The sequence below is a fragment of the Pristiophorus japonicus genome, chromosome 2, assembly GCF_044704955.1.
Source record: "Pristiophorus japonicus isolate sPriJap1 chromosome 2, sPriJap1.hap1, whole genome shotgun sequence".
Classification (NCBI taxonomy): Eukaryota; Metazoa; Chordata; class Chondrichthyes; family Pristiophoridae; genus Pristiophorus; species Pristiophorus japonicus.
Genome location: NC_091978.1, coordinates 223099467 through 223118723, shown reverse-complemented (window position 1 = coordinate 223118723; position 19257 = coordinate 223099467). Strand labels below are relative to the sequence as shown.

The 19257-nt window shown below is 45.2% G+C and overlaps 1 protein-coding gene across 1 annotated transcript in view; it reads right to left on the bottom strand.

Annotated features, from left to right (window-relative positions):
* LOC139233172 (vesicle-associated membrane protein 8) overlaps window positions 1-9222 on the bottom strand; it is a 55035-nt gene extending 45813 nt beyond the window's left edge. Inside the window, exon 1 of the mRNA XM_070863779.1 lies at window positions 9160-9222. Coding sequence (XP_070719880.1) covers window positions 9160-9162 — 3 coding nt within the window. The 5' untranslated portion in view covers window positions 9163-9222. The remainder of the gene's footprint in view (window positions 1-9159) is intronic.
* Between the last annotated feature and the right edge of the window lie 10035 nt (window positions 9223-19257).

Here is a 19257-nt window from a genome sequence, read left to right as displayed (position 1 = left end):
TACTCTATGCCTCTATTTATGAAGCCCAGGATCCCGTATGCTTTTTTAACTGCTTTCTCAAACTGCCCTGCCACCTTCAACAATTTGTGCAGATATATCCCTAGGTTTCTCTCTTTGTGCAGCCCATTTAGAATTGTACCCATTAGTTTATATTGCCTCTCCTCATTCTTCCTACCAAAATGTACCACTTAGCACTTTTCTGCGTTAAATTTTATCTGCCACATGTCCGCTCATTTCACCAGCTTGTCCATGTCTTCTTGAAGTCTATCCTCCTCACTATTCACCCTACTTCCAAGTTTTGTGTCATCTGCAAAGTTTGAAATTGTGTCCTGTACACCCAAGTCTAAGTCATTAATATATATGAAGAAAAGCAGTGGCCCTCGTACCGACCCTTGTAGAACACCACTGTACACCTGTCTCCAGTCTGAAAAACCACTGTTCACCACTATTCTGTTTCCTGTCACTTATCCAATTTTGTATTCACCACTGTCCCTTTTATTCCATGGGCTTCAATTTTGGAGCCCATGGAATAAAAGGGCTTTTAATGTGGCTTTTATCAAACATCTTTTGGAAGTCCATGTACACCACATCAACCGCATTGTCCTCATCAACCCTCTCTGTTATTTCATCAAAAAACTCGATCAAGTTAGTTCAACACGATCTGCCTTTAACAAATCCTTGCTGGCTTTCCTTAATTAATCCACACTTATTGGGTAGGACATCAAGAGAACTCTTTGTCCTTCTTCAGATAGTGCAAAGATCATTTTTATGTCCACATGAGCAGCTAGACGGTGTAATGTCCCATCTGACACGGCACCTCCAACCAAGTGAGGTTTGAACAGCTTAGCTTCTGACACAGAGGTGACAAATACACAGGGTGCTACCAACTGAGCCAAGCTGTTACAAATATTCAAATATTCAAACCGATTAATGCTGCTATTTTTAACATTAAATGGGGCTTCTATCACACTGAAATCTTTTTTTAAAAGCAGTGACCAACAATAATTGTTGATGGCACAGGTAAATCTGGAGTAGCTATTTGCACACAACTAGGTCACCAAACTGTCCAGAATAAACCAGTTTGGTATAGACCCAATGGGCTGAATGATCTTGGTCTATGCTATACTATCTATGATTTTATAATCAGGTTATCTTGGAATATTGCCCCAAACACTTGTGTATGTCACAGTTGTAACTGGACTTGTCACTCCCAGGGTACCTTCTCCTAGCAACACCACACTGAATTAAAAAAAAACATTCTGTTCATATATTAGTGGAAGGAAATGGGGAAATTCTGCAATTTGCACTTGGCATTCAATGACTGGAAAAAGTTGATAGGTTCACTGCTGTGAATCTGCCCCAGTTGAGTTGCTGAATTTGAAAGAAGTTGAAACAATAAATTGGCAACCCATTATACACGTATTTCTTTCTGTTTCAATTTGAGAGTTTGTCATTACTAGTCTTGCTTATTGTCATTATTGACACATTGTTTAAGTTTCCTATTGTACCATTAAACAATTAAATATCAAAGCCCTGAGGATCCTGGGGCTGGTGAGCGCAGAAAGTCTGATTTATTAATTTTGTTTGGAATCTTTTTTGGTGGCCCTCAGTGAAACCTTTGCTTCAGTAGGCCGATGGGCTGCTCGATGATGTTCCTGGTGGAAGCAAAGCTCTCATCATATGAGTGCTGGGCATGAGTATTGGGGTTGCAGAGGAGAGTCATCAGCCAGGTGCAGAGCGGATAGCCCTTGTCTCCAAGTAGCCACCCTCGAGTTTTATGTGGTGGCTGAAAGATTGCTGGCACACCAAACTGACGCAGGATAAAGGCATCCATAATAGTGGGCATTGACTATCAGGAAGTGCTGGGCATGATCGCACACCAACTGCACATTAAGTGCGTGGTAGCCTTTGCGGATACACAAGATCTCAGGATTATTATGTGGCGCTCGCAAAGCCACATGGGTGCAGTCAATGACGCCCTGCACCATGGAGAAGCCCGCTATCCTGACAAAGCCACATGCATGCTCATCCTGCTTCTCTCTGCTCAGAGAGAGATGAACATGTAGATGCTTCTTCTGGTTAAGGGAGCTTCAGTGACCTCCCAGATGCAGCGATATATGGCGAGCTGTGAGATGTTAGCTATGTCTCCTGCCTCAAACTGGAAAGATCTGCTGGCGAAGAAATTAAGGGCCATGGTGACTTTGACTGCCACTCAGGGAGCTGTGGTCACACTGCTCTCAGACTGCAGGTCTGGTTGCAGGAGGTAGCAGAGTTCTGTGACGAACTCTTTGGTGAAGCGGAGCCTCCTAATATACTGCTCCTCGCTTAAGTGGATATAAGAGTAGTGCTATCATAAGACCCAAGATGGGTAAGGCCACCTGTTGAGAGCCATCCTGGCCCTCTTCCTGTGAGCAGAGCCTTTAAATAATAATGAAGGTATTCTCCACTTGCAACAACACTCCCTGTTACCATAAAACCTTGCAAGAGGTTAATAAAACTGCTGGAGTTGCAGAAAGTTGCACAGAGCCAGTCAAACTGCAGAAACATGTTGGGTGCAAGTTGTTGCTGGTGATCCCTTTAAATACAACTGCTGGAGTCTTCCTCCGGCTTGTCAATGCTTGCTCAGCTGGTTACATTTAAGACATGATGGTAAGTGGAGTGGCAAAATCGAAAATCGCAGATTGGACATCAAGTGAGCGTTGCACACTCACTGACGTCACGCTCTACATCATCTATATAATTTTGGCAAATGCCGATATCGGCAGTGCTGCTGGCCATCCAAAAATGGCAGCTGCCACGGGACCCATTGGCAGCAGGTAGAAGAGTGGCTGCCGTCATTTTTTCTCTGTATTTGGCGGTGCATTGTCTGAAATTTAGTGTACGAATATTTAATACATTTGCATAAAATTTCTCAGTTTGATATGCTAATAGAGTTATTAACCAATTTAAAATTTCAAGCACAGCCTAGTTGCCTGGTTTAGAGATTAAATGAGTGCTGGGATTTCAGACTGTGTGCATGTACAATACTGTATTGTTTTTGAATTATGTAACTTCTTGGCTCATTTGCCAGCACTCTTGCTGCTGGGTCAAAAGGTTGTGGGTTCAAACTCCGCTTCAGAATTTGAGCACATAATCTAGGCTGGCACTTCTGTGCAATTCTGTGGGAGTGCTGCATTGTCAGGACTGCCATCTTTCGGATGAAACGTTAAGTAAAACCCCGATTCCATCTTCGAGTAGGTGTAAAAGATAGTCATTTTTCAAAGATGAGCAGGAGAGTTCTCCTAGTGTATTGGCCAACATTCAATCCTCCACTATAAAAATAATAACTGACTATTTATTTAATTTGCCATCTGTGGGACATTGCTGTGTGCAAATTGGCTGCCCTATATGTCTGTATAACAGTGACTGCACTTCAAAACTAAATCCTTGGCTGTAAAGCACTTCAATATGTCCTGAAGATATGTAAAGTGCAATTTCTTTCTTAGATTAAGGATTTCAAAATATATACCGGTATATATAATTTTTAATTGGAAACAGATCTTCATCTGATCAGATCATGAATTAGGTGATGTCACTTTACTGGAAGTTAAATCAATAATTCAAGTCAGTCAGCAGGTTATGCATGAGTATAAATAGGATCAATGTCAGGTTGGAATTTAGGATATAGGATATCTTATGGGCAGTGGTATACGAGCAAAGGGTATGATTACATTACTGCTAATGAAAGGAAGCTCAGTGACAAAGCACATTGTTTCGAGGTTACAGGCTCATATCCACAATTCCTCAAGCAGATAGTTACTGTTACCAACAGTGTCATTAAAAGGAGGGATTGGGAAAAAGTTAAGCACTTCTTGATTGGTGTAGGAAAAAAACAAGAAAAGTGGTGAGCAAGCATGAGTGAGTCCATGGCCACTGCTTTCTTCCTAACCATCAGATCAACTGCAGAGGGTCTGGGGTGAGATTAGGCACCAACGTTCTTGGCAGGGAAATGGTGAGTGGGTAAACAGGGGTTAAAACAAAATCAAAGAAAGAAATCGATAATAGACTTCTGAAGTTCTGAATCCATTTACTTTCAACCGCAAACAGACTGAAGCGGTTTCATACATTTCACAATTGTTTAATCCACCCAAACCCCTGGTACTTGGTTTATGTTGACTGATGCCAATATTTAGAGAAGAAAGGTGGACCGATAGACACTGGCTTTATGAGATAAAATCTTACTGAAGAAGTGTTTGCCAAATAATTTTTGTTTTCTTGTTTACAAACACACAAAGCAATGATGTAAATGATGTCAAACTGAACATAGAAACATAGAAAATAGGTGCAGGAGTAGGCCATTCAGCCCTTCAAGCCTGCACCACCATTCAATATGATCATGGCTGATCATGCACTTCAGTACGCTATTCCTGCTTTCTCTCCATACCCCTTGATCCCTTTAGCCGTAAGGGCCACATCTAACTCCCTTTTGAATATATCCAATGAACTGGCCTCAACAACTTTCTGTGGTAGAGAATTCCACATGCTCACAACTCTCTGAATGAAGAAGTTTCTCCTCATCTCGGTCCTAAATGGCTTACCCCTTATCCTTAGACTGTGACCCCTGGTTCTGGACTTCCCCAACATTGGGAATATTCTTCCTGCATGAAACCTGTCCAATCCCGTCAGAATTGTATATGTTTCTATGAGATCCTCTCTCATCCAGTCTTTCTTCATATGTCAGTCCTGTCATCCCGGGCATCAGTCTGGTGAACCTTCGCTGCACTCCCTCAATAGCAAGAATGTCCTTCCTCAGATTAGGAGACCAAAGCTGTACACAATATGCAAGATGTGGCCTCACCAAGGCCCTGTACAACTGTAGTAACACCTCCCTGCCCTTGTACTCAAATCCTCTCGCTATAAAGGCCAACATGCCATTTGCTTTCTTAACTGCCTGCTGTACCTGCATGCCAACCTTCAATGACTGATGTACCATGACACCCAGCTCTTGTTGCACCTCCCCTTTTCCTAATCTGTCACCATTCAGATAATAGTCTGTCTCTCTGTTTTTACCACCAAAGTGGATAACCTCACATTTATCCACATTATATTTCATCTGCCATGCATTTGCTCACTCACCTAACCTATCCATGTCACTCTGCAGCCTCATAGCATCCTCCACGCAGTTCACACTGCCACCCAGCTTAGTGTCATCCGCAAATTTGGAGATACTACATTTAATCCCCTCGTCTAAATCATTAATGTACAGTGTAAACAGCTGGGGCCCCAGCACAGAACCTTGCGGTACCCCACTAGTCACTGTCTGCCATTCTGAAAAGTACCCATTTACTCCTACTCTTTGCTTCCTGTCTGCCAACCAGTTCTCAATCCACATCAGCACACTACCCCCAATCCCATGTGCTTTAACTTTCCACATTAATCTCATGTGTGGGACCTTGTCGAAAGCCTTCTGAAAGTCCAAATACACCACATCAACTGGTTCTCCTTTGTCCACGCTACTGGAAACATCCTCAAAAAATTCCAGAAGATTTGTCAAGCATGATTTCCCTTTCATAAATCCATGCTGACGTGGACCAATCCTGTCACCTATCATATCATCTCTTTCCAAATGCGCTGCTATGACATCCTTAATAATTGATTCCATCATTTTACCCACTACCGATGTCAGGCTGACCGGCCTATAATTCCCTGTTTTCTCTCTCCCTCCTTTTTTAAAAAGTGGGGTTACATGGCTACCCTCCACTCCATAAGAACTGATCCAGAGCCTATGGAATGTTGGAAAATGACTGTCAATGCATCTGCTATTTCCAAGGCCACCTCCTTAAGTACTCTGGGATGTAGACCATCATTTATTGGCCTTCAATCCCATCAATTTCCCCAACACAATTTCTTGACTAATAAGGATTTCCCTCAGTTCCTCCTTCTTACTAGACCCTCTGACCCCTTTTATATCCGGAAGGTTGTTTGTGTCCTCCTTAGTGAATACCGAACCAAAGTACTTGTTCAATTGGTCTGCCATTTCTTTGTTCCCAGTTATGACTTCCCCTGATTCTGACTGGAGGGGACCTACATTTGTCTTTACTAACCTTTTTCTCTTTACATATCTATAGAAGCTTTTGCAATCCTTTTTAATATTCCCTGCAAGCTTCCTCTCGTACTCTATTTTCCCTGCCCTAATCAAACCCTTTGTCCTCCTCTGCTGAGTTCTAAATTTTTCCCAGTCCCCGGGTTCGCTGCTATTTCTGGCCAATTTGTATACCACTTCCTTGGCTTTAATACAATCCCTGATTTCCCTTGATAGCCATGATTGAGCCACCTTCTCTTTTTTATTTTTACGCCAGACAGGGATGTACAATTGTTGTAGTTCATCCATGCGGTCTCTAAATGTCTGCCATTGCCCATCCACTGTCAACCTCTTAAGTATCATTTGCCAATCTATCCTAGCCAATTCCTTCAAAGTTACCCTTCTTTAAGTTCTGGGCCATGGTCTCTGAATTAACTGTTTCATTCTCCATCCTAATGTAGAATTCCACCATATTATGGTCACTCTTCCCCAAGGGGCCTCGCACAACGAGATTGTTAATTAATCCTCTCTCATTACACAACACCCAGTCTAAGATGGCCTCCCCCCTAGTTGGTTCCTCAACATATTGGTCTAGAAAACCATCCCTTATGCACTCCAAGAAATCCTCCTCCACCGTATTGTTTCCAGTTTGGTTAGCCCAATCCATATGCATATTAAAGTCACCCATGATAACTGCTGCACCTTTATTGCATGCACCCCTAATTTCTTGTTTGATGCCCTCCCCAACATCACTACTAGTGTTTGGAGGTCTGTACACAACTCCCACTAGCGTTTTCTGCCCCTTGGCATTCCATAGCTCCACCCATACTGATTCCACATCATCCAAGCTAATGTCTTTCCTTACAATTGCATTAATTTCCTCTTTAACCAGCAACGCCACCCCACCTCCTTTTCCTTTCTGTCTATCCCTCCTAAATGTTGAATACCCTTGGATGTTGTGTTCCCAGCCTTGATCACCCTGGAACCATGTCTCTGTGATGCCAACCACATCGTATCCGTTAAATGCTATCTGCACAGTTAATTCATCCACCTTATTCCGAATACTCCTCGCATTGAGGCCCAGAGCCTTCAGGCTTGCCTTTTTATTACACTTTGACCCTTTAGAATTTTGCTGTACCGTGGCCCTTTTTGTTTTTTGCCTTGGGTTTCACTGCCCTCCACTTTTACTCATCTCCTTTCTGTCTTTTGCTTCTGTCTCCATTTTGTTTCTCTCTGTCTTCCTGCAATGGTTCACATCCCCCTGCCATATTAGTTTAACTCCTCCCCAACAGCACTAGCAAACACTCCTCCTTGGACATTGGTTCCGGTCCTGCCTAGGTGCAGACCGTCCGGTTTGTACTGGTCCCACCTCCCCCAGAACCGGTTCCAATGCCCCAGGATTTGAATCCCTCCCTGCTGCACCACTGCTCAAGCCACGTATTCATCTGAGCTATCCTGCGATTCCTACTTTGACTAGCACGTGTTCACAAGACTCAATAAAACCCCAGCCAGTTGGGTCTAGGTCATCCACGATGAGGTATGCAGTTGTGAGCCTAGTGGATGAACTGGTAATGTGTCGTGTGATTGTTAAACCTTTGTTAATAAACCAACTAGTTCTTAATAGCAATGTGTTGCTATGAATTCTTAAGCAAAGAACCAATGAAGCAAATACATTACAGAGAGTGACAAAAGGCAAGAGATCAGCTTGGAGACTGGGATATCGTAGCATTCAGTCATATTCAAAGCCCTCTATTAAAAGTACATAGAGCTACACTTTTAATTATAGGGTTTTCATTTCCGTTATGGACACTTATAAATCGTGCTGCGAATAAACAAAGAGAAATAGAGAACAAAATTACATAAAGAAAGAAAGAGAGAAAGGAGATCAGAACGAAGAACACATTAATGTCACCTGACCTCCCCTGTGGTCTATGTGACCGATGCAGCTTCCTGCTTTTAACCAGGTTTATGATTCTGGTGTGATTTGTGTCTATGATTGAAAAATCTCACCTTTACTTTTTAAACAAATTTTACAGTTATGACTTTTAAAATATCTTTTTAAGAGATCTAAGTAGTCTACAGGAAATTAGATTTGTCACAAATAAAGAAAAGTTCGACCCCCAATCCGCCCCTCTGCCTTTGTGATAATTTCACCGTGTAGCGAGGTACTAGGTCATACAGATCAGAACCGTCTTCGCGTCAATCCCGAGTCTGTGGTGACCTCGCTGGTCTCAGCTGGGCATTGTGTGGGGGAGGGGATGCACTACAAGTGGCACCAATGTCCCCAGGGCTAGGTAAAGAAAACAAATTAGCCACAGTTCCTGCTCCTGCGTGCTACTTAGTCATTCTTGCTGGAAAGCATGTGTGGAGTTGAGGTGAGAACAGACTCAGGGAAGAATGTGATCCTTCTAATGGTCAAACAGCCTGCCAACATTGACTGCCACTTGGACAAAGTCCTGAAGGGCTGCCACTGACTGCGGAATCATGCCCAGCATAAAGTAGCAACTTCAGGAGAAGAGGAAAGAAGAGAGTAACACTGGGTAAAGAATACAATTCCTGATACAAAAAACGATGGAACAATAACGGTTGTTGAGTTTGATGTTTATAGCATTACAACAGAAGTGGAATAAATTGTGATTCAGTTGGTGTTTATGAGAAGAATAGCTAAACTGCAAAGAATCACTAATGCCTCGGTTTGGGAGCGGGTAGAGGGATTGAAGTGGCAGCCAAGCAATGTTTAAACTACATAATGGCACATTTTCTCAACCAGGCTTTTGATGAACCTATTTTTATATGTGCTTACCAAATATTTTGGATGAGGACTTTGGGCCTTTAAACTTTACACCGGTGTTCTTAACACAAGCAAATGTGTTTTGCCGAGCCGTGAGGGAGGCTAAAATGGAGCCAAAAGCTCCGGCTTTTTTTCAAGTTACAGCACATATTGTTGCCAGTTTCTCCTCCTTTTGCTTCACCCATTTCATAAAAACTTCAGCTATATGCACGCACTGTATCGAAAGTCATTGCAACACTTGTGGTAAAAATAGACAATGACCAGAGGTTAAACATTTTGAGATTAAAAAAAAAATACCCAAGCTTACCATTGTCGTCTGCAAAACTGTTCCTGCACTTGCCGATGAGTGTAATGGAAGACAAAACGTTGAAACTGCTGGTTAATATTTAACTTAGATTACCAAATTTTCATCGAAGGCCAGCCTGTAAGCAGAGCCGATGCTGGGTTCTTTCCCCTCCTCCTTTCACTGAAGCTAATGGAGCATAGGCACAGGTACTGCCTATTCCCAAGTGAAACCATAGCAACGCAGAAGCAGGCGCGGTTCTTCCTGCTCTGCAGGTGTTTTCGACACCAGGTAGGTTTCTGAACACGTTAGTACATCCTGATCCACCCCTCAGAAAATTACTTATCCTGTTTGTCATGTATTCAACCAACATTGTAACCCATGTATAAACTGACCTAAGTTGTACACCGTGAGAACACTGACCACTAGGTGGGAGACACTCCTAACCTGGACCTTCAGGTATAAAAGGGGAAGCTTCACCCACCTTCATCACTTGAGTGCTAAGGAATAAAGGACAGATCACAGACTGACCTTCTCTCAAGCATGGGCCTCGTGTGCATTTATACTGTGTAGTAAGGACGTATCAATGGCGACAAGAAACTGGGATTTAGACCACGCGAGTGTGGCCACTAGCAGAACAGACGAGAGGTACTGTGTTAAGGAATGGTTGGGACAGAGATTCAACATTGTTAAAGCAGCACACAGTTTTCCAGGCAGACAAGTGCAGTCAGGCATGCCCCAACATGTAGTCGAACCCAGAGGGGGGGTTCGACAGAGACAATGGCAAGCTGAACAGTGATTCACGCCATTGCAAGGGACAATGCGGCCAGTAATGGGGCCATCAACACCTGTTAATGGTGCACTCAAGGACAATAACAGGGGCAGTCAGGGACGATCGACTGGCAAGGGACCTTTTGTTTCAAACCGCAACTCATGCTGGAGGCATGGAGGCATACATTCAGCCGGAGTTTGCAGAGATGAGCAAAATACCTGCAGAAATTGCAGAAATGGACACTGGGGGAAATCGCTGGAAGCTGAAGTTCAGCGACTTCATGTGGAGCACGTATACAGTTCATACACCAGGACGCCACCGATAATGATGAAAGTGCTCCTCAATGGCATCCCAGTATCAATGGAGTTAGACACGGGTGCTAGCCAGTCCCTGATGGGTATCAAACAGTTCGAAAAGTTGTGGGCATCCAAGGCCAGGAGGCCAAAATTATCGCCGATTGACGCACAGCTACGGACTTACACAAAGCAGATCATTCCGGTGCTAGGCAGCGCCACGGTAGACGTGACCCACAAAGATTCGGAGAACAGGTTGCCACTCTGGATTGTCCCGGGGATGGTCCCGCACTACTGGGGAAGAGTTGGCTTGCTGTCATGAACTGGAAATGGGGCGATGTCAATGCAATTTCCTCTGTGGATGGTGGTCAGCTTCTTCAACTCACTCGGCAGCTCCTGGGTCATGTAAGCTGAGGTCAGGTCCAATTTTGAAAAAGGTTTGCCACCGGATAGCGTCGCAAAGAGGTCCTCCGCTCTCGGTAGCCAGTACTGGTCTTGGAGTGACACCCGATTGATGGTGGCCTTGTAATCGCCACATATCCTGACCGACCCATCCGCCTTGAGCACCGGCACAATCGGGCTCGCCCAGTCACTGAATTCGACTGGCGAGATGATGCCTTCCCTCAACAGGCGGTCCAATTCACCTTCTATCTTTTCTCGCATCACGCACGGCACCGCTCTGGCCTTGTGGTGTACTGGTCTGGCTTCCGGGTTTATGTGAATCACTACCTTGGCCCCCATGAAAGTGCCAATGCCGGGTTGAAATAATGAGTCAAATTTGTCCAGGACCCGCCAAGCCTTGGTCACGCATCCATGTGGACTACGCAGGTCCTTTCATGGGGAAAATGTTTTTGGTTGTAGTAGACGCCTACTCCAAATGGATCGAGTGTGACATTTTAAATTCAAGCACATCCTCTGCCACGGTAGAAAGTCTGCGGGCAATGTTCGCCGCCCACGGTCTACCAGACATCTTGGTCAGCGACAATGGCCCGTGCTTCACAAGCACTGAATTCCAGGACTTCATGGCAGGCAATGGAATTAACCATGTTAGAACGGCACCGTTCAAGCCGGCCTCAAACGGCCAGGCAGAACGAGCAGTGTAGATAATCAAACAGGGGATGCTCAGATTCCAAGGGGATTCCCTACAAACCCGCTTATCACGCCTCCTGTTGGCCTATAGATCCCGACCACACTCGCTCACAGGGGTTCCACCCACAGAGCTACTAATGAAAAGGACGCTCCACACCCGATTATCCCTTATACACCCCACCATGAAAGAACTTGTCGAGAGCAGGCGCCAGTCACAATATCACTACCATGACAGGAGTGCGAGGGCGCGATGTATTGATGTAAATGATCCTGTTTTTGTCCTCAACTACGCTGCAGGGCCCAAATGGCTCGCAGGCACTGTGGTTGCCAAAGAGGGAAATAGGATTCTGGTAGTTAAACTTACCAATGGACAAATCTGCCGCAAACATGTGGATCAAACAAAAAGGAGGTTCAGCAACCCCATAGAAGAAGCAGAGGAAGAACACGATATGGAGTTCACTCCACCACAGGTGACTGAACACCGGAACCAAAGGGAGGAGAGCCCAGTCACTGTGGGCAGTCCGGACAGGCCTGAGGCACTGCAAACAGCAGACACTCAGACCAGCGGCCAACAACCGGAGCCCCAACTCAGGCGCTCTACAAGAGAGCGTAAACCACCAGAGAGACTCAACCTGTGATCCAAATAAGACTTTGGGGGGGGAGGTGATGTCATGTATTCAACCAGCATTGTAACCCATGTATAATCTGACCTAAGTTGTACACCGTGAAAACACTGACCACTAGGTGGGAGACACTCCTAACCTGGACCTTCAGGTATAAAAGGGGAAGCTCCACCCACCTTCATCACTTGAGTGCTAAGGAATAAAGGACAGGTCACAGACTGACCTTCTCTCAAGCATGGGCCTCGTGTGCATTTATACTGTGTAGTAAGGACGTATCACTGTTATTTCTGGCAGTGGTGCAGCTGATTCTAAGTGGTTGTTTATTCTGTTGTGATCGTCACTGACCATGGCTTCAGCCAACACCTGCTCGAAATCTCCAGTGACTGGAAACGGCTGGGCAAAGTTCACCTTACTAATGAAAGGACCACTGACAGGCAGTTAGCAAATCTGAGAAGACAAAGAAGTGCAATATGATCCAGTTTGTACTGGAGAGCTGGAAAAGTAACTAAGCAGTTAAAATTTATCCCCTAGTTCAGATCAGATAAATCTCACAGTAAAGAAAACATTTTCAAAAATCAGAGGGAAATACTCTTAGCTAAAGCAAATAATGTTGGTACAAATAAAACAAAACTGCAAATGCTGGAAATCTGAAATAAAAATAGAAAGTGCTGCCCTCCTCTATTGCCTATCCCCCCTGCATTTGGTGTCATCCACAAATTTAGAAATTGTGTTTTTGATTCCAAAGTATAAATCGTCAATATAAATTGTGAACAACAGTGGTCCCAGCACTGATTCTTGTGGAACACCACTACCCACCTCCTGCCACTTTGATTAACTACCCTTTACACCTACTCTCCGCTTTCTGTCTTGCAGCCAGCTAACTATCCATTCTGCTACTTGTCTCCTGACTCCACATTCTCTGACCTTATTCATTAGTCTATTATGTGGTACCTTAATGAAGGCCTTTTGGAAATCTAGATAAATTACATTTACTACAATACCCTTGTCTATGCTCTCTATTACCGGTGCAAAGAATTCAATGAGGTTGGTCAAGCAAGACTTTCCCTTTTGAAATCCATGCTGACTATTCATTATTATATTTTGGTTTCTAGATGTTTTTCTATTTTCTCCTTTAGTAGAGATTCCATTATTTTTCCTACCACCAATATTAAGCTGACTGGTCTATAGTTTCCTGTACATGTTCTATCTCCCTTCTTAAATATCGGTATTACATTAGCTATCTGCCAGTCATCTGGCACTGCACCTTTTTCTAACAAATTATTAAATATGCGTAGTAATGCCTCTGCTATCTCTTTTCTAGATTCTTATAAAATGCATGGATTATTTTAAATGTGGTTATATCATTTTTAACCTCAGCTTTGATGTCATGTCCACCTGATCTGTCGCCCTAGTAAATAGTTATTAATCCTGCTGAAAATGATGGTAAATAATACCATTTTAATTTTAGCTGCTGCTACAGATTGGGCTGTTAAGTACCGCATTCTCCTTCAATAGTCATACAGCACTTCCTGTGATCAGACCTCAGCTGTTTTTAATTGGTGGAAAATCATGGGCAATGCATGCCTGAATTTCGGATATACACAGCTGGCAGTTAAGTATTCCAAAAATCTCATAGTTGTCCTGGGCATTCTGAAGCCCTCTGGTCTGAACATTGATTTTAGTACTGACTTCAGATGTGAGCTATCTCCCATTTTCTTACAGGTAGGGTATGCTGAACGGGTACAGGAGGGCCAAGGAACTGGTGATAGCTGGCTTGCTGTTGAAGGCATGAACTCTTCATTAGAATACAATCTGGACTCTCCAACCAGAAGAAACATTCTCCCTGCATCTACCCTATCAACCCTGTAAGAATTTTGTGTGTTTCAATGAGATCACCTCTTATTCTTCTAAACTCTAGAGAATATAGGCCTAGTCTACTCAATCAATCCTCATAGAATAATCTCCTCATCCCAGGAATCAATCTGGTGAACCTTTGTTGCACTCCCTCAATGGCATAAGTATATCCTTCCTTAGGTAAGGAGACCAAAACTGTACACAATACTCTAGGTGTGGTCTCACCAGGATCCTATATAATTGCAGTAAGACGTCTTTACTCTTATGCTCAAATCCTCTTGTAATAAAGGCTAACATACCATTTTCTTTCTTAATTGCTTTCTGTACCCGCATGTTAACTTTCAGTGATTCGTGTACAAGAACACCCAGGTCCCACTGAACACCAAAATTTCCCAATCTCTCACCATTTAAAAAGTACTCTGCTTTTCTATTTTTCCTACCAAAGTGGATAACTTCACATTTCTCCGCATTATAGTCTTCCTCAATCTCCCTCGCTGCCATGCTGCATCTCACATTCAACAAGCTCCCCGCTGGAGTGGAACTAAACTACAGAACCAGTGGGAACCTGTTCAACCTTCGTCTTCTCCAGGCCAGATCCAAGACCACCCCAACTTCTGTCGTCGAGCTACAGTACACGGACGATGCCTGCGTCTGCGCACATACAGAGGCTGAACTCCAAGTCATAGTCAACATATTCACTGAGGCGTACGAAAGCATAGGCCTTACGCTAAACATCCGTAAGACAAAGGTCCTCCACCAACCTGTCCCCACCGCACAGCACTGCCCCCCAGTCATCAAGATCCACGGCTTGGCCCTGGACAACGTGGACCATTTCCTATACCTCGGGAACCTCTTATCAACAAGGGCAGACATTGACGATGAGATCCAACACTGCCTCCAGTGCGCCAGTGCAGCCTTCGGCTGCCTGAGATAAAGAGTGTTCGAAGACAGGCCCTCAAATCTGCCACCAAGCTCATGGTCTACAGGGCTTTAGTAATTACCCACTCTCCTGTATGGCTCAAAGACATGGACCATGTACAGTCAACACCTCAAGTCGCTGGAGAAATACCACCAACGATGTCTCCACAAGATCCTGCAAATCCCCTGGGAGGACAGACGCACCAATGTTAACGTCCTCGACCAGGCCAACATTCCCAGCATTGAAGCACTGACCACACTTGATCAGCTCCGCTGGGCAGGCCACACTGTTCGCATGCCTGACACGAGATTCCCAAAGCAAGCGCTCTACTCGGAACTCCTTCACAGCAAACGAGCCAAAGGTGGACAGCGGAAACGGTACAAGGACATCCTCAAAGCCTCCCTGATAAAGTGCAACATCCCCAACAACATCTGGGAGTCCCTGTCCAAAGACCGCCCTACGTGGAGGAAGTGCATCTGGGAGGGCGCTGAGCACCTCGAATCTCATCGCCGAGAGCATGCAGAAATCAAGCGCAGACAGCGGAAAGAGCATGCGGCAAACCTGTCCCACCCATCCTTTCCCTCAACGACTGTCTGTCCCAACTGTGACAGGGACTGTGGTTCTTGTATTGGACTGTTCAGTCACCTAAGAACTCATTTTTAGAGTGGAAGCAAGTCTTCCTCGATTCCAAGAGACTGCCAATGAATCCATTTACCATGTTCTTGCCTGACCATATCCCTTTGAAGCCTTTTTGCATCCTCCTCACAACTTATGAAGGGGAAATCATGTTTAACTAATTTACTGGAATTCTTTGAGGATATAACGAGCATGGTGGATAGAGGTGTACCGATGGATGTGGTGTATTTAGATTTCCAAAAGGCATTCGATAAGGTGCCACACAAAAGGTTACTGTGGGAGATAGAGGTACGCGGAGTCAGAGGAAATATATTAGCATGGATAGAGAATTGGCTGGCTAACAGAAAGCAGAGAGTCGGGATAAATGGTCCTTTTCGGGGTGGAAATCGGTGGATAGTGGTGTGCCACAGAGATCGGTGCTGGGACCACAACTGTTTACAATATACATAGGCGACTTGGAAGAGGGGACAGAGGGTTGTGAATCTGTGGAATTCTCTGCCCAAGGAAGCAGTTGAGGCTAGCTCATTGAATGTATTCAAGTCACAGATAGATAGATTTTTAACCAATAAGGGAATTAAGGGTTACGGGGAGCGGGCGGGTAAGTGGAGCTGAGTCCACGGCCAGATCAGCCATGATTTTATTGAATGGCAGAGCAGTCTCGAGGGGCTAGATGGCCTACTCCTGTTCCTAATTCTTATGTTCTTATTTATGTTCTTACATTCCCACCTAGCCTTATATCATCAGCAAACTTGGATATATATAACATTTGGTCCCCTCATCAAAATCACTGATATAGATTGTGAATTGCTGAGGCCTAAGCATTGATCCTTGCGATACCGCACTAGCAACTGTCTGCCAACCCGTAAAATGACCCGTTTATACCTACTCTCTGTTTTTTGTCCATTAATCAATCCTCAATCCATGCGAGTATATTACCCCCAATCACACGAGCCCTCATTTTGTTTAATAACCTCTTTTGTGGCACCTTATCAAATGCCTTCTGAAATCCAAATACACCACATTCACTGGTTCCCCCTTATCTGTTCTGCTAGTTACAACCTCAAAAAACTCTAAGGGCTAGATTTTATACTTTCATGCAGATCGCCTAAAAATGGGTGGTATTTCCGGCATGGGCAGTAAAAATAGGTTTTCAGATCGCCGGCTTGTCGCCCATTCTCAAAGCCCCTAGTCTACATTTTTGAAGTTGGGCATTACCGTGAGCGATATGAAATGGGTGGTAGCATTAAATCTCTCTGACCTTCTGCCGTAAAGTGTTGCCGTCCTTAGCAACGGCATGGCAACGCTTGATTCCTGCGATTCAGGAGGTCAAGGGTCATTATGTCATGCGCAGAACAGGAGACAGAGAGAGAGGGAGCAGAGAGGGACTGAAAGCATGTCTGGCTGTGGTGTGTGCTTGTTTGGCTGGTGTGGGAGGCATGAGGGAGATTCACCAGCAGCAAAAAGCCTACTAAGCACCGAGAACATAGTTGACACTGATTTTTTGTCCAATAATTAAGATATAACATGGAAGGGATGGAGGAGGCCCTGGAGCTGGTAGCCAGGAACACTGGTGGCAGAGGGCTCCCAGTGGTCCCAGAGTGCGGCACTGCACCCCAAGGTGCCGCACCCCCATTGCCAATGACACATAAGAGTCAGGAGCAACATGTTGCTTCTGGCTCAGAGCACGTTCCCACCTTGGCACCGTCCTTTCCCGTATCCGTTAAAGCAGCGTTTCGGCTGTCATCCCGCCCCCCCCCCCCCCACCCCGGAATGCAGCATTGCCTGAGGAGCTCCTCGGCCAGGCGGCATGGAGTCAGGAGGGGAAGTGGGTAGAGGTGGGGAGGAGAAGCGGGTGGGGGGGGGCGCGGAGGGTTGGTTTTTACAGAAATACTTATGATTTCAGGCAAATGTTCGGCTTAAATGTTTTTTATTTAACAACACCTTGTTGCTCATTGGCTCAGGTAGCTGCACCATTACACGCTGGTGATTCCTTAATATTAAAGGGTCTAATTACACTTGACTTCAATCAACTTAAACTTTAACTGTCACCAAGGTGATGCCCACCATCGATGTATGACCTGCACAACCAGCAGTGTGTCAGCCTTGTAAATAACACCAATGTTCTTTCAGGCAATGCACTCATTTATGAGCTTCTACGTAAGAGTCTTGCAGTTATTATGCCACCACGGGCCCTTTCTATAGGGGGGCGGGGGCATGGCTTCAGCATCAGCCTGATTGTCTGGGACGATGTCAGTGTCCACCTCCTCATCCTCCTCTTCCTCTCTCTGCTGAGGTGGACTGTCAGACTCTTCTGGCAATTCTTGTCCCCTCCTGATAGCAAGTTGTGCAGCATGGAGCACTCCACCACGAATTGGGGCTTGCCTCCTGAGTGGTCCAGGCATCTAAAGCACTGCTTAAGCACTCCAATGGTTTTCTCCACTGTTATGACTTTAATATTCTTATGAATGACTCCACGAGGTCTAGTATTGTACTTGAGCTTAGTCCCATTTATTGTAACTCCAGAGTGAGGCACAAGCATGGTGGGCAGCGTTTTATACTGGGCCCTGCACACCTATGCAGGTGACCCTCAGGTCTCCCACTGCAGTGCCCTCTTATGTGACTATACAATTAGTATACATGGTCTACATACATGACATCACTTTCCCCCAAATCTTTAATGCAAATTGACTCGTACATTGATGGTGACCTGGGCTTTGCTCTTCCTGGTTGACCATTGGAGGGTCGCTTCTAACTTGGGTGGGTTGGTAGTGAGATTTGTTGCCAGTGGAGGTCCCAGTGGTTTCTGGCTGTGAGTCTATGACTACTCCATTCTCCCCCCCCACACAGAGATCATGCTAATGGACTGTTACATGCAAGTTACATTCAAGTTCATCACATGGGTTTTACATTTACATCTTAATACATTTATTGGGTGGATTACAGTTGCGTTTCTTTTTGTGTGGTATATTTACATGATCAGTATATCAGGTATATCAGTACAGGTACACAAGGAGAGTCTAGTTCCAGCTTGGCCGGATGAGATCCGGGTCGTCTGGTGGTGGCGCAGTGCCCCATGCTAGTGGGTCTGTGGGCGAGGTGAGCTCATTTTGCTCGAGTTGCCGGAGCTCAGGGCTCTTGCCGTTACTCCTAGTGTCGGGCAGGCCCAAAAGACAGCTGATGTGTCTGTGACCTCCCTGTCCTTTTCATTTGCACAGTGTCACTGCTGCTCTCTGGGAAGCGGTCTGAGCGAGTGAGCGTTTTGTTTAAGCGATGGTGGGGCTGCCTCGTCTTGTCTAGTAGTTCGCAGGGGACTGCTGACTCACTTTCCTTGAGGGCACCATTGTGAGCATTCTCTAATTTGGGATCCTGGCTGGTCCAGGTCCTGTTCGGAGGAGTCATTGTGGGTGACCCTTCACTCTTGGGCATTGCTGTGGTGGCTGCGCCTTTTCCACCCGGGTGGTGGGCGACGGTACCTGACAGCGAGCATAGGCGCAGTTTACTGTTTCTGGTCCATGGCGGTTCATGCCATCGCGTGCCTGCAATGTTAAACCGATCTGAGGCAGGGTATCGCTACCGGTACCTCTGCTCTCCGGGGATCGTTTACTCTGTGGCTTGTCTACTTCTGTCAGCTGTGGAGACACTTTATGATACATCGTTCTGGTCCCGGGGACGCAGGCTACAGCATTGGGTAGCCCGCTGGACCTGTATACGACCGTTAGGTGTTCGCCCGCTACATTGGCTGATTGCAATTTGCACCCGACATTGCTCAACAACATTTTGATTGATACAGCTGGACTTTTACATTGGTTACCAATTTCAAGCAGTTCATTCAAAAATGACGGGTTGCTGGCTGTCATGTATCCTACATGGCTACTGTTGGTACTATTACAAGGTGTGCCACCAGAGGGCACAGCAGTGGGAGACTTGTAGGTTACC